Genomic DNA, 23,779 nt, shown 5'->3' on the forward strand with positions numbered 1-23,779 from the left:
ACGGCGCCAGTATGCTGTTTTTTTCCAATAAAATACTGGAAAGGAAAGAAATGTAGTTTGTCTCTTTTATCCGATTATTAATCGATTAATCAAAGTAATAATTGACAGATTAATCGATTATCAAATTAATCGTTAGTTGCAGCCCTAATATATATATATATATATATATATATATATATATATATATATATATATATATATATATATATATATATATACATACTTTATTCTTGCACAATTACAACTTTTTTTTTTTTTTTTTTTTTACATTTTTTGACTTTATTCCTGCAAGTTCAGGATTTTCCTCAATATCCTATTTAAGATCTTTAATAACTTTTCTCATATTAAACATTTTCTTAGACTTTTAAAATGTGGTACTTTTTTCTAAAAAAAAATATTTAATTGGAATTTATTCCTGCCAATTTATGACTTTTCTAATATTTAATTTGACTCTCAAATAGACACATTTGAACAAAACTATACATTTGTCAACATATTTTCATTAAATTACAGCTTTTCCAAAAAAATGTATTGTATTTTTTTAAATGTTTCTATTTTCAAGTGTTTTTTCTCAAGGGTTAGACATTTCTACCAAAATACCCATATATTCAAAAATATATTTTCAATGAAAATATCCAATTTCATTTTGGTGGACTTACAACTTTGAAAAACAAACTTTTTCTAAATAACCAACTTTTTACTTTCCAGAATAAATACCTTTTCAATTAAATTTACAAAGAAAACTTAAAAAGACATATTTGAAAATATTCTAATAAGATTATTCTCTTAAGTTGATTACTTTAAAAAAATACAACTTTTTCTCTAAAATTATACATTTTCCCCAAAAATATCAAAAATTGTCATTAAAATAACTTTTCCCTAAAAATATCTAAATTGAAGGAAAAAAATGAACCTTTCCAAAAATAGATACATTCCTTGTAAGAGTATCTGATACTCTTACAAGATGGAACTTAAGTCTCCATTTTAGTTTCGATGTTTTTTACTAAACTTTTTTCCACACAAATGTATTTTTTTGAAAGTTATGAAAACAACTTAATTCTGCTAAGATTAAACTTTTTATAGATAGATATTTTATTATTGTAATTGTATCCATTTTTTATTACATTACCTTTCTCTCTTGAAAAAAATATATTATGTCCATTAAACTACTTTATTGAGCATTTTTGTCTTGAGAATATATACAAGGTTTTACTTTTTTCTATAATGAATATAATGGACAGAAACAATGTGTTGTTTCTGTAATACTGCTCACAACTAGTAGGGGGCACAAGGGGGTAAAACGATTACCTTGGCTACGATTCCATGGAAATATTTTTATCCTTGGTTGTATTGGAGATTCTGAGAAGGAGTTGAGCGTGCAGTGTCTGGGTCAGGCTGGCCGGGCCAACCACCAGCAATACTCAGAAGTGGACCCCGGAGAGCAGTGTCCTCGAGCTGACAGACAACACCGTAGTGTCCAACAAAGATTTGCAACATCACCCGAGTGTGAGAATAAGACAGGAAGTAGAAGACATGTGACCTTTTTTAACCCTCGTTCCAGTGCTTCGTAATAAAAAGCCTTTACGAAGAAAACTCAATTAGAGAAGTGCCCGAGTCATAAATAACGAAGCAAATATAAACATTTATTAGGAGGGTCCAGAACATGTTTCCCCCTCTTAGGATTGATGTTTTTGTTTGTAGTAAATCAATTTTGATGTACATGAAAAAATAAAAACATTAAACTTCGAGAAGAAAATGATTTATGTCATCAGAGGGACAAGCGGTAGAAAATGGGTAGATGGATTACCATTTAATTATTTATAATTATTTTATTTATTTTGTAACAAAAAATCTACACTAAAAATATGTTTATGCAACTCCTTAAAATAATTTGAAACAAATCAAGCACATGATGAAAAAATATCTATTATTTAAATGCCCTTTGTTACTATTGTTTGCAGTTTGTTTATCTGTGTTTCTACAATATGCTGCTTACTTCAATGTATGTTTCTAACGTGGGATTTGGTTAGAAAAATATAACATTTGTAATTAATAGTTTGAGTTAAAAAATGTGATTATATACATTATTCATTTGTTCTTAAGAATTGTGTTTAATGTGATAAAATATTGAATTGTTGAAAAAATATTATGAATTACAATTAAAGTTGATAACTATGTAATAATTGAGTTTAAAAGATAATTATATATAATTTATAATTTGATATAAAACATTGAATCATTTACCAAAAATTATTATTAAATTATAAATATATAATTACATAAATTAGAATGAATAATTATTTAATAAAAATGTGGTTTTAAAAATAATTGTGTAATTATATTTCGAATAATTATCTACAATTAGATTACAAAATAATGATCTATTATAAATAATGTGGTACAACATTTTAAATAACTTGAAAGTACTAATTATTAAGTTATGTGATAATTATAAAAAGTAAAATACTTTGTAATACATAATTTGGTTTTAAATATAATTACATTACAAATAATTATGTATAATTAATAATGAGATATAACATCAAAATAATTCAAACATACTAATTATTAAATTATAAAAATATGATATAATTATAAAACTTTAACAAATAATTATGCAATACATAATCTGGTTTTCAAAATAGTTAACTGTATTTCATAATTTGACTACAACATAATTATCTATAATTAAGAATATAGAAATTAATGTCTGAGCACTATATAGATATTTGCCCCTCTAAGTCTTTTCAAGATACATCTGCAGCTGAGATAGGCTCCATCAACCCCCGCGACCCTGAAAGGGACAAGCGGTAGAAAATGGATGGCTCTCTGACATGTTTGAGCCCCATGAACCATCTCAAGCTCTGAGAACCTCAGGGAGTGGTCTCCGGCTGGCGCCCCGAGTCCAAACCAAACATGGCGAGGCTGCCTTTTGGGTTCTAAAATCTGGAATGGTCTTCCTGAAGACGTGAGACGCATACTTGCCAACCCTCCTGATTTTCCCGGGAGAGTCCCGAATTTCAGTGCCCCTCCAGAAAATCTCCCGGGGCAACCATTCTCACGAATTTATCCCGATTTCCACCCGGACAACAATATTGGGGGGTGTGCCTTTAGCGTCCTCTCTCTCACCTGAAACCTTCACCCTTTAACGGCCGCATGCCGTCCTCAGTCACGTCCGCTTTTCCTCCATACAAACAGCGTGCCGGGCCAGTCACATAACATCTATGGCTTTTGGAACTCAGTGCACACACAACAAACCTATCTGGATTTTGATAAGGAATTGGTTCGATAAGAGGATTCGCTAATGGCATCGACATCAATAATTTCTTAACGAACATCATCCCTATCCTCCTTCTTATATATATATATATATATATATATATATATATATGAAATTCAAGTATTTATTTTATTATATATATATATAGCTGAAATTCATTTATTTTATTATATATATATATATATAAACATAAATATATATATATATATAGATATATATATAAATATAGATATATTTATATATATAATAAAATAAATACTTGAATTTCAGCTATATATATATATATGTATAATAAAATAAATACTTGAATTTCAGATATATATATATATATAATAAAATAAATACTTGGATTTCAGAGATATATATATATATATGAAATTCAAGTATTTATTTTATTATATATATATATATAGCTGAAATTCATTTACTTTATTATATATATATATATATATATATATCTACATATATATATAAAATAAAATAAATACTTGAATTTCAGGTATATATATATATATATATAATAAAATAAATACTTGAATTTCAGATATATATATATATAAAATAAAATAAATACTTGAATTTCAGGTATATATATATATATATAATAAAATAAATACTTGAATTTCAGATATATATATATATAATAAAATAAATACTTGAATTTCAGCTATATATATATATATAGCTGTAATTCACTGAAATTCAAGTATTTATTTTATATATGTAAGAAATACTTGAATTTCAGTGAATTACAGCTATATATATATATATATATCTATATAGATATATATATATATATACATACACACACACACTGTATTTTCCGCACTATAAGGCGCACCAGATTATAAGGCGCACCTTCAATGAATGGCCTATTTTAAACTTTGTTCATATATAAGGCGCACCGCATTGTAAGGCGCATAGAATAGACGCTACAGTAGAGGCTGGGGTTACGTTATGCATCCCGTAGTTGCGAGACCGGTTGTGGCTCAATATTGGTCCAAATATAAGGCGCACCGGATTATAAGGCGCACTGTCAGCTTTTGAGAAAATTGGAGGTTTTTAGGTGCGCCTTATAGTGCGGAAAATACAGTATATATATATATATATATTAGAGATGTCCGATAATATCGGCCTGCCGATATTATCGGCCGATATATGCGTTAAAATGTAATATCGGAAATTATCGGTATCGTTTTTTTTTATTATCTGTATCGTTTTTTTTTTTTTTTTAATTAAATCAACATAAAAAACACAAGATACACTTACAATTAGTGCACCAACCCAAAAAACCTCCCTCCCCCATTTACACTCATTCACACAAAAGGGTTGTTTCTTTCTGTTATTAATATTCTGCTTCCTACATTATATATCAATACAGTCCGTAAGCACACATGATTGTGCGTGCTGCTGGTCCACTAATAGTACTAACCTTTAACAGTTCATTTGACTAATTTTCATTCATTACTAGTTTCTATGTAACTGTTTTTATATTGTTGTACTTTTTTTTATTCAAGAAAATGTTTTTAATTTATTTATCTAATTTAAAAAAAAATTACCTTATCTTCACCATACCTGGTTGTCCAAATTAGGCATAATAATGTGTTAATTCCACGACTGCATATATCGGTTGATATCGGTATCGGTTGATATCGGTATCGGTAATTAAAGAGTTGGACAATATCGGAATATCGGCAAAAAGCCATTATCGGACATCCCTAATATATATATATATATATATATACACCCCCCCCCCCCAGCGGGCCTTGAATATCTCCCTAATTCTGAGGTCTCAAGGTTGGCAAGTATGGTGAGACGGGCCTCAACGTTCAAATCCAGCCTGAAAACACTTTTAATTGTGCATATGACAACTCAAAAGTATTTTATCTACACTCTCCTTGATTTTAATTATGATTGTCTTTATAATTTTAATTGGAGTTGTTTTTCAAAATCTCTGTACAAGTCATACTTGCCAACCTTGAGACCTCCAATATCGGGAGGTGGGGGGGGCACTTGGTCGGGGGTGGGGGCGTGGTTGGGGCGGGGGGCGTGGTTAAGAGGAGAGTATATTTACAGCTAGAATTCACCAACTTAAGTATTTCATATATATATATATACATATATATATATATATACATATATATATATATATATATATACACATATATATATATATATATATATATATGTGACGGTCCACAACTGTATGTGGCAAAATGCAGCTCCACACTGCTGTTGCTTCAACATATCACTGGCACCAGGTGGATTATGAATTTATTTTATTACAGTGTCCTGCAAAACAGTGCAAATTGGGAGACTGTGAGTCCACTTGGGTCACGGGATTATCAGTTGGAAGGCACAGTTCTCGCAGGTAAAGTACATACCACTTCTCACCAGCAACAGGCGCTGTTGCAACACTTCATTCATAATTTAATCAAGCATAATGAACGTCTGTTTCTACACCGTTACACACACACATACATATATATATATATATATATTATATAAATAAAAGAAATACTTGAATTTTAGTGTTCATTTATTTACACATATACACACACACAACACTCATCTACTCATTTTTGTACTTGAAAGTACAATGCTTTGTTAAGGGTTGAATTGTCCATCCTCTTTCTATTCTCTGTCACTATTTTGGCCTCCAGCTCCGGCTGAATACTGGGAGTTTGTCGGGAGAAAATCTCTGTCGGGAGGTTGTCGGGAGAGGCGCTGAATATCGGGATTCTCCCGCTAAAAACGGGAGGGTTGGCAAGTATGGTACAAGTACAAATTGTGCTCTATATAATATTGCCTTTAATAATGTTGCGTTTGTATAAAGTGGGCGACATCGCCACCTGCTGGCTGCAAACGAAAGTGACCCACGCACCGTTTTTGTTTTCAAGCAAACAATATTTATTTGTATCGGCAGTTACGTCTCCTGTGACAGTAAGAACAATTTGAATATGACTTAAATCACCATAAAGTTGATAAAAATGTTTTAATTGGCGCCTTTGAAGTGTGTCCAAATGTGTCGTCAGGTCGCTAGCATAGCCGTCCTCTCTTCTTATTATTTTGTTTTACCTGCTCTGGAAACTCCCGAAGTCGGCCGGCCGCATTTTCATCTCGGCGAACTGGATAGAGGTTTCGTGCCCCTTCCAGTGGAACCAGTTGACGCCCTGCGGAGGAGCGGACGTCAGCCGCCGCCTGGAGGGGGTGGGTGGTGGGGGGGGCCTACGTACCTTGCTGTGGCTGGTGTCGCCATGTTTGCCCATCAGGTTGACGCGGTGGCAGTTTTTGTACCAGAAGGCTCCTTTGTAGGACAGCGCGCAGTTGGTGACGGCGATGTCGTTGTCGTTGTCGTAGGTGGAGAAGGGGCGGCCCTGGTGGTACGTCATGGAGTCGCCTGGCGGTCAAGAAGCGTTCACATTTATGGGGAAGTGGTCTAAAGGCTTCGTAAGACGTGTGTAACAAAGTTGTATCATCACCACACAAACACTTTTAGATCAATAACTTATTAATTAGTGCACTCTACGCTTAATAATACACTTATTGTCTTTCCCCTGCCTTTTATTTCTTCTTCCCGCTCTTTCTTCTTCCACTTCCGGGTGTCCAACACCAACACATGTCATCATATCCTGTGTCCCCCGCCCTTAAGTTCCCCTTACCAATGGTTCCGGTATTGTCCTGTGCGTAGACATCTTATAAGTAGACGCAGCATTGGCTGCTGTGACGCGAGAAATTGGGCCGCCATCTTGAAGTGGTGATGAGCAGGGGCGTCACTAGCTTTTAAGGACAGGGGGGGGGGGGGGGGGGGCTTAGCCCCCAGGAGATGCACAGGATGCGAGCGAACGTAGCGCACGAGCACAACACTTCACAAACGGCTTACAAAGATTTAGAAATTAATCATTGTTATTATTATTATTTCAGTGGGTTTATTTTCAATGTGTGTTCAGTACAACAACAAACATGGGTTTGCACAGTGACATTTTGTTTACAGCATCAACAAGAAACAATGACTTGCATGATCCTTCAAGATACACTGAAACACAATGAAAGTCATGGCATTAGCCTCTATGTTATTAATTCACAAATTAGAGGCTAATGCCACCACTTTAGCTCACAATACAATGATTGTTTGTTCCCAAATATTTTGAAGTTGCACAGATTACATTTTGGGCACATATGTGACTAAAATGGTTGTAAATTCAAGCCCTGGAAATATTAATTAATTACTTGAATTAAAGTAATATCTGGATCGGGATAATTTGGCTTGTATATAATATATATATATATATATATATATATATATATATATATATATATATATATATATATATATATATATATATATATATATATATATATATATATATATATATATATATATATATTTTGGCAAGCCGTTAAGGAAATTAAATATATATGGAAGTCTGAATAGAAATGAGAAACTTTTATATATACTGTAAATAAGAAAGACTTAGAGTCCGACTGTCTGCTGATCTGAAAAAGAGCCAAAGCTGTCAAAGAGCTGAGGGACCATCTTCAAAGTGCAATGCTGAAACAAATAATGCAAACAATAAAATGTAACTTCCAGGGCTTGAGATCAACGTAGTCCCGTCGTCACGGGGACGGTAAAAAAAATGCACGGGACGAAATTAAATTCTCCCCGGGACGATGGCTTTTAACCATTTTCTTTCTTTTTCTTTTTATGTATTTATTCATTTTACATTTTATATTAAATGTCTTGGTTTTTCCACCCTCTGAAAATCCTATGAAATGTTTAACAAGCCATCCTATAATAATACAACAGCTATTAATGTAACAATACAATAAAACAAATATATTTAATGATGTTTTTTTTCATTATTTTAACTGTATATAGATTCTACAAGAAACACAAAACTTAAAAACTAAATTATTTACAATTGCAGACACAAGGTTCTTGTTCTGCAGTGCTGTGTGCTAATGTGCTTCGTACACCTGCAGGACCGCAAGCAAGGTCGCAGAGAAAATGCGGACTGGATTTTGAGTGATGTGGGCATTTTCTCTATGAACAAGTGGAATGGATTGGATACCGACGCACTAAAGGGGCTCTCTATCTTACGCTATGAAGTGAGGGGAAAGTGAGTGAATAATGACAGGTTATATTATTATTTATTTAAACTCATATTCGGGCCACTTTATAATAAATATGTCGGCATGTATTTGTAAAAAAAAAAAATCAGCCCCCCTAAAATAGGCCTAACAACGCCAATGGTGATGAGGATTAAAACAGGTGTAAAAGAAAGTGCATCTCTATCCTCCTTCAAAACCGCACTAAAAGAACACCTCCAGGCAACTTCAACCCGAAACTAACACCCTCCCTTCCACATCATACCTCTTCGGATTGTAAATAATCAAACGTAAATAATCAAATGTAGACACTTTTTCTTATATTTTCTGATCTCTCTCTCTGTGTCCACTACTTGCTGTACATATCCTACCAAGTCAGCCCTAAAATGTTCCAATGTCCATTTCTCTGATGATGCAATTGTTGATGACTGAAGTGTTGATACCAACCAAACCTAACCCCCCGCCCCTCCACATCCCACATTGTAAATAATGTACATAATTCAATGTATACACTGATGATTATCTTGTGTGATGACTGTATTATGATGATAGTATATATCTGTATCATGAATCAATTTAAGTGGACCCCGACTTAAACAACTTGAAAAACTTATTCGGGTGTTACCATTTAGTGGTCAATTGTACGGAATATGTACTTCGCTGTGCAATCTACTAATAAAAGTTTCAATCAATCAATCAATTTTGTGAAAAGAATATTACCACAGATTTGAGAAGGAGCAAAGATCTTCAATAGTACTGAAATCATAGCCGCTAGCAAACAAGAGTATGACCAATTGCTTGTCAATGAAATTAATTAAATGTAAAAATGTCATGCTTGAATAACATAAAGTTGAAATAAATGATGAAGATAAAGATTGTAAAAGCCAGATTGGTGGTTTTAGCTGATATAAAGACTTTCAGGTGTTTGTATATGTTTATGTTTTGGCAGACGCTTTTATCCAAGGCGACATACATAAAAAAATACATATAAAACAATCACTGTAAACATGATCATTTAAGGGAAGAATGTAATAGAAAATATCAATACAAAGTGTCAAGACAGAATAAACTCTCTGCTGCTGCAGCAACAGTCTATAAGATATATAGATATCTAATGTATTCATACATTGTTTATGTAGGATATACGCATGTATATATAACCTAATCATATTGTTTCTTCAATTTAAAAATAGCTGACCGTTTTTTTCCCCCTTCTCTGGGATTATACTCCCAGTTTTGATCTGGGACGTCTGGTCACTTGTAGCATATAAGAATATTCTATTACTGTTAAGCAAACTATGAATAATAAAACATGTGTCCTTTATCATAGCTACACGTATGACAAAAAAGCGCGTGAAAATCAGTGGTATTCAGTGAGGTAAGATGAATTAAACGCGCTGACAGTTCATTGCTCCTGCCAAATGAATTGCACTGAGTGGAGTGGATCACCACTCCAAGATGGCGGCCCCGCGTCTCGTCGGCACCAGTAGGCAGTAGCGCTCGATGCTGCGTACCCTTAGCCGATGTCTATGTGAGTAACCAATACATGACAGATGGCGCTCCAAGCTAAAAAAATTTATACATAAATGTCGATTTCTGAAAGTAAAAGCTACATTTTCTAATTGGCTTAATGGTTTAAAATGATCAATTAAATCTTGGAAAACTATTACAAGTAAAAAAGCCCTTCATTACGTGGACCCCGACTTAAACAAGTTGAAAAACTTATTGGGGTGTTACCATTTGGTGGTCAATTGTACGGAATATGTACTGTACTGTGCAATCTACTAATAAAAGCTTCAATCAATCAATCAAATGGATATATTTATTGAAAACATTTAAAGTGATTCCTTTTTGTTATTTTTGAATTTTATCATATTGTTTATTATTATTTCAATACTCTATTTGTATTTGCTTTCATTTTCTTTCATTTGCATATTTTGTGTTATGTTATGCTATGTTATTTTCATTTATTATGCCCCCCCCCCCAACCAACTGAAAGACAGTATTTGCTCAACCTGATGGATGTTTGAAATTGTTGAGATATTTTGAAAGTGCCTTGGTGTTTTGTGTACATTGGGAATATATGTTTGTATGTACACCGTTCAATTGAAAAAAATAAAACAATAAAACAATTGAAAAAAAACCTTAAAAGAAAATAAAAAACAACATGACAGATGGCGTGCTCAAACCTGACACACGTGTTTCTTGTTCGGTTCTGCAAACACTCACAAGTTACAGTGGCTGATTATTTAGTGCGTGGAGGAATTTGAAGTCACTAAAAATAAGAGTTAAACCTTGGAGGATTCCCTTAAATCTTGTACAGTAGGTGTTTTTTTTTTATTACTGTGACTTGTTAACACACCTGACTTTAAAATAATGTGAAAAAACAGCAACTAGCCCCACCCCCTAAGTCCCACAAAGTAAACAACTTTTTTTGAAAATATGACTGTACTCGAACATTACAACTTTTTCTAAAACATAAAAAAACTCAATGAATACAACTTTATTTCCCTGTATATTATGCCTCAGTTCCTAAATAAAATTCTTCAAACATCAGCTTTTGTGTTCTTAAAAGTGTACAACTTTGTTCTCACATGATTATTTTTTTAAATTAAATTGCAGTGCATCTGTAAAATATTCACAGCGCTTCACTTTTTTTAATTATTTTTTTTACATTTTGTTACAGCTTTATTCCAAACTGAAAAAAATCAATTTTGTCCTCAAAGTTCTACACACAATACCTCAAAATATGTTTATTTTTTAATTTTGCAAATGTATTTGTATTAATTTTTTAAAATAGAAATAAATAATAATAATATTAAGTTATCCATCAAATTGTGCAATGTAAAAGTAGCAATAGATTTCATGGTCAAATTACGAAATTTACTGTTTTTTACAGGATTTTTCTCAAAATGAAAAAAACAGTACTTTTTTTTACTGTAATAAACTGTGGTGCTGTTTTGGCATTAACAGTAATACACCGAAAAATATACACTTGTTGATTTGCGGTAAAAAACAAAAAAACAAACTGGCAGCTCAGGTGCCAAAATTTTACTGTAAAATTGCATTTTTTTCATTTATATTAAAATTCAGCTGCCTTTTTTTTACCATAAAAACAGCAGTACTGTTTTTCCATTTAAAGTAATATACACTACATTTTGAGGCGAAATTATTGCAACTTACCATATTTTTTTTAACATTTTAAAATGCATAGAAAAATGGTGTAATAATAGTTTTCACTGTTAGAAGCGGCCCTCTGGGGCCAAACATATTCACAGCGCTTTTTAAATATTTTTTTTTACATTTTATTATATTACAGTTTTATTCCAAACTGAAATAAATACATTTTGTCCTCAAAGTTCTACACACAATACACCAAAATATTTTTATTTTTTAATTTTGCAAATGTTTTGTATTAATTTTTAAAAATATAAATAAATACTAATAATAGCAAGTTATCCTTCAAATTGTGCAATGTAAAAGTAGCAATAGATTTCATTGTAAAATTATGAAATTTAATGTGGTTTTTACAGCATTTTTTTCAAAATGAAAAAAACTACTTTTTTTACTGTAATAAACTGAGGTGTCATTTTGGCATTTACAGTAATACACCGAAAAATCTACACTTGTTAATTTGTGGTAAAAAACAAAAAAAAACTGGCAACTCAGGTGCCAAAATTTTACTGTAAAATTTTTCACTGTTAGAAGCAGCCCTCTGGGGCCAAACATATTCACAGTGCTTTAAACATTTTTTTTTTTTTACATTTTATTATGTTACAGCTTTATTCCAAACTGAAATAAATACATTTTGTCCTCAAAGTTCTACACACAATACCCCAAAATATTTTTATTTTTTAATTTTGCAAATGTTTTGTATTAATTTTTTAAAATATAAATAAATACTAATAATAGCAAGTTATCCTTCAAATTGTGCAATGTAAAAGTAGCAATAGATTTCATGGTAAAATTATGAAATTTAATGTGGTTTTTACAGCATTTTTTTTCAAAATGAAAAAAACTACTTTTTTTACTGTAATAAACTGTGGTGTCGTTTTGGCATTTACAGTAATACACCGAAAATCTACACTTGTTAATTTGTGGTAAAAAACAACAAAAAACTGGCAGCTCAGGTGCCAACATTTTACTGTAAAATTGCATTTTTTTTTCTATTTACAGTAAAATTCAGCTGCTTTTTTACCATAAAAACAGCAGTAGTGTTTTTCCATTTAAAGTAATATACACTACATTTTGAGGCGAAATTATTGCAACTTACCATATTTTTTTTAACATTTTAAAATGCATAGAATAATGGTGTAATAATAGTTTTCACTCTTAGAAGCGGCCCTCTGGGGCCAAACATATTCACAGCGCTTTTTAAATATTTTCTTTTTACATTTTATTATGTTACAGTTTTATTCCAAAGTGAAATAAATACATTTTGTCCTCAAATTTCTACACACAATACCCCAAAATATTTTTATTTTTTAATTTTGCAAATGTATTTGTATTAATTTAAAAAAAATAGAAATAAATACTAATAATAGCAAGTTATCCATCAAATTGTGCAATGTAAAAGTAGCAATAGATTTCATGGTCAAATTATGAAATTTACTGTGTTTTTTAACAGCATTTTTCTCAAAATTAAAAAAACTGTACTTTTTTTACTGTAATAAACTGTGGTGTCGTTTTGGCATTTACAGTAATACACCGAAAAATCTACACTTGTTAATTTGTGGTAAAAAACAAAAAAAAAACAGGCAGCTCAGGTGCCAAAATGTTACTGTAAAATTGCATTTTTTAAAAATTTACATTAAAATTCAGCTGCCTTTTTTTTACCATAAAAACAGCAGTACTGTTTTTCCATTTAAAGTAATATACACTACATTTTGAGGCGAAATTATTGCAACTTACCATATTTTTTAAACATTTTAAAATGCATAGAAAAATGGTGTAATAATAGTACTCACTGTTAGAATCGGCCCTCTGGGGCCAAACATATTCACAGCGCTTTTAAAAAAATTTTTTTACATTTTATTATGTTACAGCTTTATTCCAAACTGAAATAAATACATTTTGTCCTCAAAGTTCTACACACAATACCCCAAAAATATTTTTATTTTTTAATTTTGCAAATGTATTTGTATTCATTTTTTAAAATAGAAATAAATACTAATTATAGCAAGTTATCCTTCAAATTGTGCAATGTAAAAGTAGCAATAGATTACATGGTGAAATTACTGCGATAAGGTGGCGATTTGTCCAGGGTGTACCCCGCCTTCCGCCCGATTGTAGCTGAGATAGGCTCCAGCGCCCCCCGCGACCCCGAAGGGAATAAGCGGTAGAAAATGGATGGATGGAAATTATGAAATTTACTGTGGTTTTTACAGCATTTTTTTCAAAATGAAAAAAACTACTTTTTTTACTGTAATAAACTGTGGTGTCATTTTGGCATTTACAGTAATACACCAAAAAATCTACACTTGTTAATTTGTGGTAAAAAACAAAAAAAACCTGGCAGCTCAGGTGCCAAAATTTTACTATAAAATTGCATTTTTTTTCTATTTACATTAAAATTCAGCTGCCTTTTTTACCATAAAAACAGCAGTACTATTTTTCCATTTACAGTAATATACACTACATTTTGAGGCGAAATTATTGCAACTTACCATATATTTTTTTAACATTTTAAAATGCATAGAAAAATGGTGTAATAATAGTATTCACTGTTAGAAGCGGCCCTCTGGGGCCAAACATATTCACAGCGCTTTTTACATTTTTTTTTTACATTTTATTATGTTACAGCTTTATTCCAAAGTGAAATAAATACATTTTGTCCTGAAAGTTCTACACACAATACCCCAAAATATTTTTCTTTTTTAATTTTGCAAATGTATTTGTATAATTAAAAAAAAAAGAAAGAAAGAAATACTAATAATAGCAAGTTATCCATCAAATTGTGCAATGTAAAAGTAGCAATAGATTTCATGGTCAAATTATGAAATTTACTGTGGTTTTTACAGCATTTTTTTCAAAATGAAATCAATTTGACTTTTTTTACTGTAATAAACTGTGGTGTCATTTTGGCATTTACAGTAATACACAGAAAAATCTACACTTGTTAATTTGTGGTAAAAAACAACAAAAAACTGGCAGCTCAGGTGCCAACATTTTACTGTAAAATTGCATTTTTTTTTCTATTTACAGTAAAATTCAGCTGCTTTTTTACCATAAAAACAGCAGTAGTGTTTTTCCATTTAAAGTAATATACACTACATTTTGAGGCGAAATTATTGCAACTTACCATATTTTTTTTAACATTTTAAAATGCATAGAAAATGGTGTAATAATAGTTTTCACTGTTAGAAGCGGCCCTTGGGGCCAAACATATTCACAGCGCTTTAAAAAAAAAAAGTTTTTACATTTTATTATGTTACAGCTTTATTCCAAACTGAAATAAATAAATTTTGTCCTCAAAAATCTACACACAATACCCCAAAATATTTTTCTTTTTTAATTTTGCAAATGTATTTGTATTAATTTAAAAAAAAATAGAAATAAATACTAATAATAGCAAGTTATCCATCAAATTGTGCAATGTAAAAGTAGCAAGATTTCATGGTCAAATTGTGAAATTTAATGTGGTTTTTACAGCATTTCTCTCAAAATTAAAAAAACTTTTTTACCATAAAAACAGCAGTAGTGTTTTTCCATTTAAAGTAATATACACTACATTTTGAGGCAGAATTATTGCAACTTACCATATTTTTTTAACATTTTAAAATGCATAGAAAAATGGTGTAATAATAGTTTTCACTGTTAGAAGCGGCCCTTGGGGCCAAACATATTCACAGCGCTTTAAAAAAAAAAGTTTTTACATTTTATTATGTTACAGCTTTATTCCAAACTGAAATAAATACATTTTGTCCTCAAAAATCTACACACAACACCCCAAAATATTTTTCTTTTTTAATTTTGCAAATGTATTTGTATTAATTTAAAAAAAAATACAAATAAATACTAATAATAGCAAGTTATCCATCAAATTGTGCAATGTAAAAGTAGCAATAGATTACATGGTAAAATTATGAAATTTACTGTGGTTTTTACAGCATTCCTCTCAAAATGAAAAAAACTGTACTTTTTTTTACTGTAATAAACTGTGGTGTCGTTTTTGGCATTTACAGTAATACACCGAAAAATCTACACTTGTTGATTTGCGGTAAAAAACAAAAAAAACAACTGGCAGCTCAGGTGCCAAAATTTTACTGTAAAATGCCATTTTTTTAAATTTACATTAAAATTCAGCTGCCTTTTTTTTACCATAAAACAGCAGTACTGTTTTTCCATTTAAAGTAATATACACTACATTTTGAGGCGAAATTATTGCAACTTACCATATTTTTTTTAACATTTTAAAATGCATAGAAAATAGTGTAATAATAGTTTTCACTGTTAGAGGCGTCCCTCTGGGGCCAAACATATTCACAGCGCTTTAAAAATTTTTTTTTTTTTTACATTTTATTATGTTACAGCTTTATTCCAAAGTGAAATAAATACATTTTGTCCTGAAAGTTCTACACACAATACCCCAAAATATTTTTCTTTTTTAATTTTGCAAATGTATTTGTATAATTAAAAAAAAAAAGAAGAAAGAAATACTAATAATAGCAAGTTATCCATCAAATTGTGCAATGTAAAAGTAGCAATAGATTTCATGGTCAAATTATGAAATTTACTGTGGTTTTTACAGCATTTTTCTCAAAATGAAATCAATTTGACTTTTTTTACTGTAATAAACTGTGGTGTCATTTTGGCATTTACAGTAATACACAGAAAAATCTACACTTGTTAATTTGTGATAAAAAACAAAAAAAACTGGCAGCTCAGGTGCAAAAATTTTACTGTAAAATTGCATTTTTTTTCTATTTACAGTAAAATTCAGCTGCTTTTTTACCATAAAAACAGCAGTAGTGTTTTTCCATTTAAAGTAATATACAATACATTTTGAGGCGAAATTATTGCAACTTACCATATTTTTTTTAACATTTTAAAATGCATAGAAAATGGTGTAATAACAGTTTTCACTGTTAGAAGCGGCCCTTGGGGCCAAACATATTCACAGCGCTTTAAAAAAAAAAGTTTTTACATTTTATTATGTTACAGCTTTATTCCAAACTGAAATAAATACATTTTGTCCTCAAAAATCTACACACAATACCCCAAAATATTTTTCTTTTTTAATTTTGCAAATGTATTTGTATTAATTTAAAAAAAAAATAGAAATAAATACTAATAATAGCAAGTTATCCATCAAATTGTGCAATGTAAAAGTAGCAAGATTTCATGGTCAAATTGTGAAATTTAATGTGGTTTTTACAGCATTTCTCTCAAAATTAAAAAAACTTTTTTACCATAAAAACAGCAGTAGTGTTTTTCCATTTAAAGTAATATACACTACATTTTGAGGCAGAATTATAGCAACTTACCATATTTTTTTAACATTTTAAAATGCATAGAAAAATGGTGTAATAATAGTTTTCACTGTTAGAAGCGGCCCTTGGGGCCAAACATATTCACAGCGCTTTAAAAAAAAAGTTTTTACATTTTATTATGTTACAGCTTTATTCCAAACTGAAATAAATACATTTTGTCCTCAAAAATCTACACACAACACCCCAAAATATTTTTCTTTTTTAATTTTGCAAATGTATTTGTATTAATTTTAAAAAAAATACAAATAAATACTAATAATAGCAAGTTATCCATCAAATTGTGCAATGTAAAAGTAGCAATAGATTACATGGTAAAATTATGAAATTTACTGTGGTTTTTACAGCATTCCTCTCAAAATGAAAAAAACTGTACTTTTTTTACTGTAATAAACTGTGGTGTCGTTTTTGGCATTTACAGTAATACACCGAAAAATCTACACTTGTTGATTTGCGGTAAAAAACAAAAAAAACAACTGGCAGCTCAGGTGCCAAAATTTTACTGTAAAATGGCATTTTTTTAAATTTACATTAAAATTCAGCTGCCTTTTTTACCATAAAACAGCAGTACTGTTTTTCCATTTAAAGTAATATACACTACATTTTGAGGCGAAATTATTGCAACTTACCATATTTTTTTTAACATTTTAAAATGCATAGAAAATAGTGTAATAATAGTTTTCACTGTTAGAAGCGTCCCTCTGGGGCCAAACATATTCACAGCGCTTTAAAAATTTTTTTTTTTTTTACATTTTATTATGTTACAGCTTTATTCCAAAGTGAAATAAATACATTTTGTCCTCAAAGTTCTACACACAATACCCCAAAATATGTTTATTTTTTAATTTTGCAAATGTATTTGTATTAATTTTTTAAAATAGAAATAAATACTAATAATAGCAAGTTATCCATCAAATTGTGCAATGTAAAAGTAGCAATAGATTTCATGGTCAAATTATGAAATTTACTGTGGTTTTTACAGCATTTTTCTCAAAATGAAATCAACTTTACTTTTTTTACTGTAATAAACTGTGGTGTCATTTTGGCATTTACAGTAATACACCGAAAAATCTACACTTGTTAATTTGTGGTAAAAAAAAACAAAAACTGGCAGCTCAGGTGCCAAAATGTTACTGTAAAATGGCTTTTTTAAAAAAATTTACATTAAAATTCAGCTGCCTTTTTTTACCATAAAAACAGCAGTACTGTTTTTCCATTTAAAGTAATATACACTACATTTTGAGGCAAAATTATTGCAACTTACCATATTTTTTTTAACATTTTAAAATGCATAGAAAAATGGTGTAATAATAGTATTCACTGTTAGAAGCATCCCTCTGGGGCCAAACATATTCACAGCGCTTTTTACATTTTTTTTTTTTTTACATTTTATTATGTTACAGCTTTATTCCAAACTGAAATAAATACATTTTGTCCTGAAAGTTCTACACACAATACCCCAAAATATTTTTCTTTTTTAATTTTGCAAATGTATTTGTATTAATTTTTAAAAAAATAGAAATAAATACTATTAATAGCAAGTTATCCATCAAATTGTGCAATGTAAAAGTAGCAATAGATTTCATGGTAAAATTATGAAATTTACTGTGGTTTTTACAGCATTTTTTTCAAAATGAAAAAAACAGTATTTTTTTTACTGTAATAAACTGTGGTGTCATTTTGGCATTTACAGTAATACACCGAAAAATCTACACTTGTTAATTTGTGGTAAAAAAAACAAAAAAAAAACTGGCAGCTCAGGTGCCAAAATGTTACTGTAAAATGGCATTTTTTTAAAATTTACATTAAAATTCAGCTGCCTTTTTTACCATAAAAACAGCAGTACTGTTTTTCCATTTAAAGTAACATACACTACATTTTGAGGCAAAATTATTGCAACTTACCATATTTTTTTAACATTTTAAAATGCATAGAAAAATGGTGTAATAATAGTATTCACTGTTAGAAGCATCCCTCTGGGGCCAAACATATTCACAGCGCTTTTTACATTTTTTTTTTTTACATTTTATTATGTTACAGCTTTATTCCAAACTGAAATAAATACATTTTGTCCTGAAAGTTCTACACACAATACCCCAAAATATTTTTCTTTTTTAATTTTGCAAATGTATTTGTATTAATTAAAAAAAAAATAGAAATAAATACTATTAATAGCAAGTTATCCATCAAATTGTGCAATGTAAAAGTAGCAATAGATTTCATGGTCAAATTATGAAATTTACTGTGGTTTTTACAGCATTTTTCTCAAAATGAAAAAAAACAGTATTTTTTTTACTGTAATAAACTGTGGTGACGTTTTTGGCATTTACAGTAATACACCGAAAAATCTACACTTGTTAATTTGTGGTAAAAAACAAAAAAAAAACTGGCAGCTCAGGTGCCAAAATTTTACTGTAAAACTGCAGTTTTTTTTAATTTACAGTACCATAAAAACAGCACATTTACAGTAATATACACTACATTTTGAGGTGAAATTTTGCAACTTACCATATTTTTATAAAATTTTAGTTTAAAAAAAAATCTACTAATAAAATGCATAGAAAAATGGTGTAATAATAGTATTCACTGTTAGAAGGTGCCCTTTGGGGCCAAACATAACTGCCATGTGGCCCTCAGTGGAAACCACTTTGACACCTCTGACTTAGGAGATCCTCCAAACGAGGTCCTTACCTGCCGTGCCGCTGTAAGCCCCGATGTAGATCTTGAAGCGCGTCCTGGGCTCCGCGATGGTGAATCTGTCGTACTGAGCGTAGGCCGACTCGCCGCTGTCCCTCAGGTCCACGCGCAGAACGTAGTGTCCGCCAGACGTCATCTTGTGAAGGTTGCTGAGACCTGCCGCAGTCGGGGTTCAATATTGGGAAGGCGGTTGGAGAACGTACCAGGGTTGTGCCAATACCAATATTTTGGCACCGGTACCAAAATGTATTTAGATACTTTTCGATACTTTTCTAAATAAAGGTTAGCACAACAAATGTCATTATTGGCTTTATTTTAACAAAAAAATCTTAAGGTACATGAAACATATGTTTATTATTGTAATTTAGTCCTTAAATAAAATAGTCAACATACTAGACAACTTGTCTTTTAGTAGTAAGTAAACAAACAAAGGCTCCTAATTAGTCTGCGGACGTATGCAGTAACATATTGTGTCATTTATACACCTATTATTTTGTACACATTATGAGGGACGAACTGTAAAAAAATATTATTAGCTGTTCCTCGTCCTCCAGTGATAATAATACTTGTAAGAAACTTACAGTAGTTACAGGATCATACATTGGTCATATTCAAAGTCCTCATGTGCCCAGGGACGTATTTACTGAGTTTATAAACATAATATAAATAAACAAGTTTTGTGATGCTAAAAAAATATCAATGTAATCATAGTAGTATCGACTAGATACACTCCTGTACTTGGTATCATTACAGTGGATGTCAGGTGTAGAGCCACCAATGGTGTTTGTTTACTTTGTGACACCGGTGAGCTATTGTATCCTCCTACGGTGTGTAGTGAAGCATGTTTAGCTGTTCCTCGTCCTCCAGTGATAATAATACTTGTAAGAAACTTACAGTAGTTACAGGATCATACATTGGTCATATTCAAAGTCCTCATGTGCCCAGGGACGTATTTACTGAGTTTATAAACATAATATAAATAAACAAGTTTTGTGATGCTAAAAAAATATCAATGTAATCATAGTAGTATCGACTAGATACACTCCTGTACTTGGTATCATTACAGTGGATGTCAGGTGTAGAGCCACCAATGGTGTTTGTTTACATTGTGACACCGGTGAGCTATTGTGTACTCCTACGGTGTGTAGTGAAGCATGTTTAGCTGTTCCTCGTCCTCCAGTGATAATAATACTTGCAAGAAACGTACAGTAGTTACAGGATCATACATTGGTCATATTGAAAGTCCTAATGTGTCCAGGGACGTATTTGCTGACTGTATAAACATAATATCATTTAAAACAAAAAATTGTGACGATATTGATGTAATCATAGTAGTATCGACTAGATACGCTCCTGTACTTAGTATCATTACAGTGGATGTCAGGTGTAGATCCACCCATGGCATTTGTGTACATTCAGGAGTGCTAGCTTTTGTTAGCAATGAGCTATTGTGTCCTCCTACGGTGGGTAGTGAAGCATGTTTAGCTATTCCTCGTCCTCCAGTGATAATGCTACTTGGAAGAAACTTACTTTATTTGTCGCCAGTGTGATTTAGAAGTAGCTAAAACACAGCGGATGGATGTTAGCCGCTAGCTAGCTCGCCATGTCTTAAAGCACCGTTTCAGTGTTATAACTTCACCTTTATCCTCAGTTTTTAAGCCAAAATGCGTCCGTTCTCCCTTTTCTGTCTACACACTGTGTCTGCTTGTAAGTACTCCGTGTGCGCGCGCTGCCGAACATGCTCCTCTGCTCGTAAAACCAGTTAAATTCAGATAAATTCTTCAAAATTACAATTAAAAAAAATTTGGCCGGGGGCCGGGCTGTACATATGCGCACTAATTGACTGAAAGAGCACGCACTTGGCGCGATGATGTCATGTTGTCGATGGAAAAATGCATTTTTAGACCACATGATTTGCCTGAGAGGCTAGGAGACCCCGAGAGTAACAAGCGCTTGCCTTGTTGCCTTTCCATTAAGAACAATGAACTAGTTTTTAGTATACGTTTGCTGGTTTCAAGAAATGTAATGCCGAGTGCATATCATTATGTCAAGATAATGGCACTAGCATTTACTTCATTTAAGAATATTTTTCAACATATTGAGCAAAAAGGTCTCTTTTTTTTTCTACCAAGAAAAGTGCACTTGTTATTAGTGAGATACTTATTTTAAGCTATTTTTGGTTTCATTGAGGTTAGCTAATTTTACTTGTTTTGGAAAGTCTTGACAAGCCGAATTTTCTTGTTCTATTGGCAGACAATTTTGCTTAGTTCAAATAAAATACCCCTCATTTTTGTATTTTTTTTTCTTGTTTTTGAACACTGACTTTTTGCATTTTTTTTTTTTCCCGCAAATTTTTTTTTTATTGTAATTTTGAAGGGTTTATCTGAATGTGCATGAACTATTTCTGTTCAAAATAGTTTAAAATGTCACATGTTAAATGTTTAAATATTAACTGTGTCAGAATAATTGCATCTAAGTTATCACAAAACTTTGTGTCGCCATGAGTTACCGGCGAGAAGACAAAAGCTGTCTCTGATCCTACCAAGAAGGCTTGTAAAACTCCACTGTGTAGGATGGGAAGCAACATGAAGGTGTTCTGTTTCTTTGATGTATTGTAATCCACAGAAAGATGTTGTCTTGACCCGAGAACTACAAAGCGGAGAGGAAGCAGGACCAGACTCCCCTCCAGGCGACCTGTTCTTTGAACCGACTTTTTCTTTGAACTGTTTTGTAATCAAAGGCCATGGCTGTTTATGACCCCCGTCCCTTAGAAACAGCCGTTGCCATGTAATCAGGGAAAGTCCAAATAAAAGAGGAGGCGTACAATCTTTCGTCAGAGCGTGGTGAGACTGTACAAAGAGTACAGTCCAGACGTCTCTTCTCAATTGAGCCAAATTGTAATTCTGTCTCTGTTTAATTCCTTGCTTCTTGTCTTGTTTAATAGATGTCATCAGGTTAGCTAATTTGACTTGTTTTGGAAAGTCTTGACAAGCCAAATTTTCTTGTTCTATAGGCAGATAATTTTGCTTAGTTCAAATAAATTTGTATTTTTTTTCTTGTTTTTGAACACTGACTTTTTGCAGTGTACTTCTTAAACAGAGTATAGTACCGTTTCTGATTCATTAGTACCGCGATACTATACTAGTAACCCCAGAATGTACTTAAGCAGATGTGCTCACCGAGCCAGAACTCGTCGTCCACGCTCCCGAACCCAGCCGTGTAGTTCTTCCAGTTCCGAAAGAAGTCCAGCTTGCCGTTCTGGCGCCTCAAGAAGACCTGAAAAAGGGACGCCGGTGAGTGGAGCCCTGACGTGGTTTCGGTGTCAGCTCACCGTCCATCCCCCGCCGTCAGTGTCCATGTCGCAGTACGCCTGGATGGCCTGGGTGTCCACGCCGCCCACGTAGACCGTGTACACGCCCGACGCCGTCTCTCCGTTCAGGAAGATCTGAGCGCAGTCTTTGGGGTATCGGTGCAGCTCTCCATCTGCAAGCCAACACACAGATGCATCTAGAACTCGGTCACTGGCCGCGCACTCGAGCCGGAGTCCCTGCCTGTGGTGAAGACCGTGGCCACGTGGCGACTCCTCCCGTCTCCGGCGACGGCCCGCATTCGGACCGTGTACTCCGTGGACTTGGCCAGCTCGGCCATGTTGTAGGACGAGGCGGTGGGGCTCAGCGTCACCTCCTTGAAAAAGCACACATCAGTATTCCGTCCTGGGCTTTATTAAGAGCGTGTGTTTGGTACCCGGGCCGAGCCGTCCGCTGAGGAGAAGGTCAGGACGTAGGCGCTGACGGAGGCCTGCGGAGGCTTCCACGTTAGAGTGGCGCTGTCTGCTTCAATGTTGACGGCTGCCAGATCTCGGGGAGGGTCCACATCTGGAAATAAGCCTGGATCGTTACTGCGAGGTCCCCAATTAGGCATGAATGAAGGGGTGGGTACCGCCCACATCTGAACCCATACGGTACCAATTCCTGGCACCTAGGTATCGATACTGGTACTCAAAGGTACCATTTTTTGGGAACTTTTGTGTGTGTTATTTTATTATTATTATTATTATTACATTTTGTTACATTTGAGTCTCGTTTGCTATGCAAAAAAAATGATTGGACTAAATATTTATGTGGTATATTTTGTAATTGTATTTCTTATTTTTTTTTTAGAAAATTTTCATTATTAAATTAGATTTTGTTGCAAAAAGTGATTG

The 23,779-nt window shown here is 32.3% G+C and overlaps 1 protein-coding gene and 1 long non-coding RNA gene across 6 annotated transcripts in view; one reads left to right on the top strand and one right to left on the bottom strand.

Moving 5' to 3' along the window:
* The window catches only part of LOC133656346 (uncharacterized), a 14,218-nt gene extending 8,178 nt beyond the window's left edge, over positions 1–6,040 (top strand). The window contains exons 2-3 of the long non-coding RNA XR_009827128.1: positions 5,569–5,651; positions 5,944–6,040. This is a non-coding gene — a long non-coding RNA (uncharacterized LOC133656346). The remainder of the gene's footprint in view (positions 1–5,568; positions 5,652–5,943) is intronic.
* LOC133656345 (tenascin-like) overlaps positions 5,909–23,779 on the bottom strand; it is a 140,279-nt gene continuing 122,408 nt past the window's right edge. For 2 of the 5 annotated variants that reach the window (XM_062057394.1, XM_062057395.1), the window contains 7 exons: positions 23,320–23,450; positions 23,127–23,259; positions 22,907–23,058; positions 22,755–22,851; positions 19,570–19,731; positions 6,517–6,680; positions 5,909–6,453 (listed from right to left, as the gene is read on the bottom strand). In XM_062057394.1, coding sequence (XP_061913378.1) covers positions 6,355–6,453; positions 6,517–6,680; positions 19,570–19,731; positions 22,755–22,851; positions 22,907–23,058; positions 23,127–23,259; positions 23,320–23,450 — 938 coding nt within the window. In that variant the 3' untranslated portion in view covers positions 5,909–6,354. The remainder of the gene's footprint in view (positions 6,454–6,516; positions 6,681–19,569; positions 19,732–22,754; positions 22,852–22,906; positions 23,059–23,126; positions 23,260–23,319; positions 23,451–23,779) is intronic. The other 3 variants (XM_062057396.1, XM_062057397.1, XM_062057398.1) reach the window with 3 other exon arrangements.

The sequence above is a fragment of the Entelurus aequoreus genome, linkage group LG08 (genome assembly GCF_033978785.1).
Source record: "Entelurus aequoreus isolate RoL-2023_Sb linkage group LG08, RoL_Eaeq_v1.1, whole genome shotgun sequence".
Classification (NCBI taxonomy): domain Eukaryota; kingdom Metazoa; phylum Chordata; class Actinopteri; order Syngnathiformes; family Syngnathidae; genus Entelurus; species Entelurus aequoreus.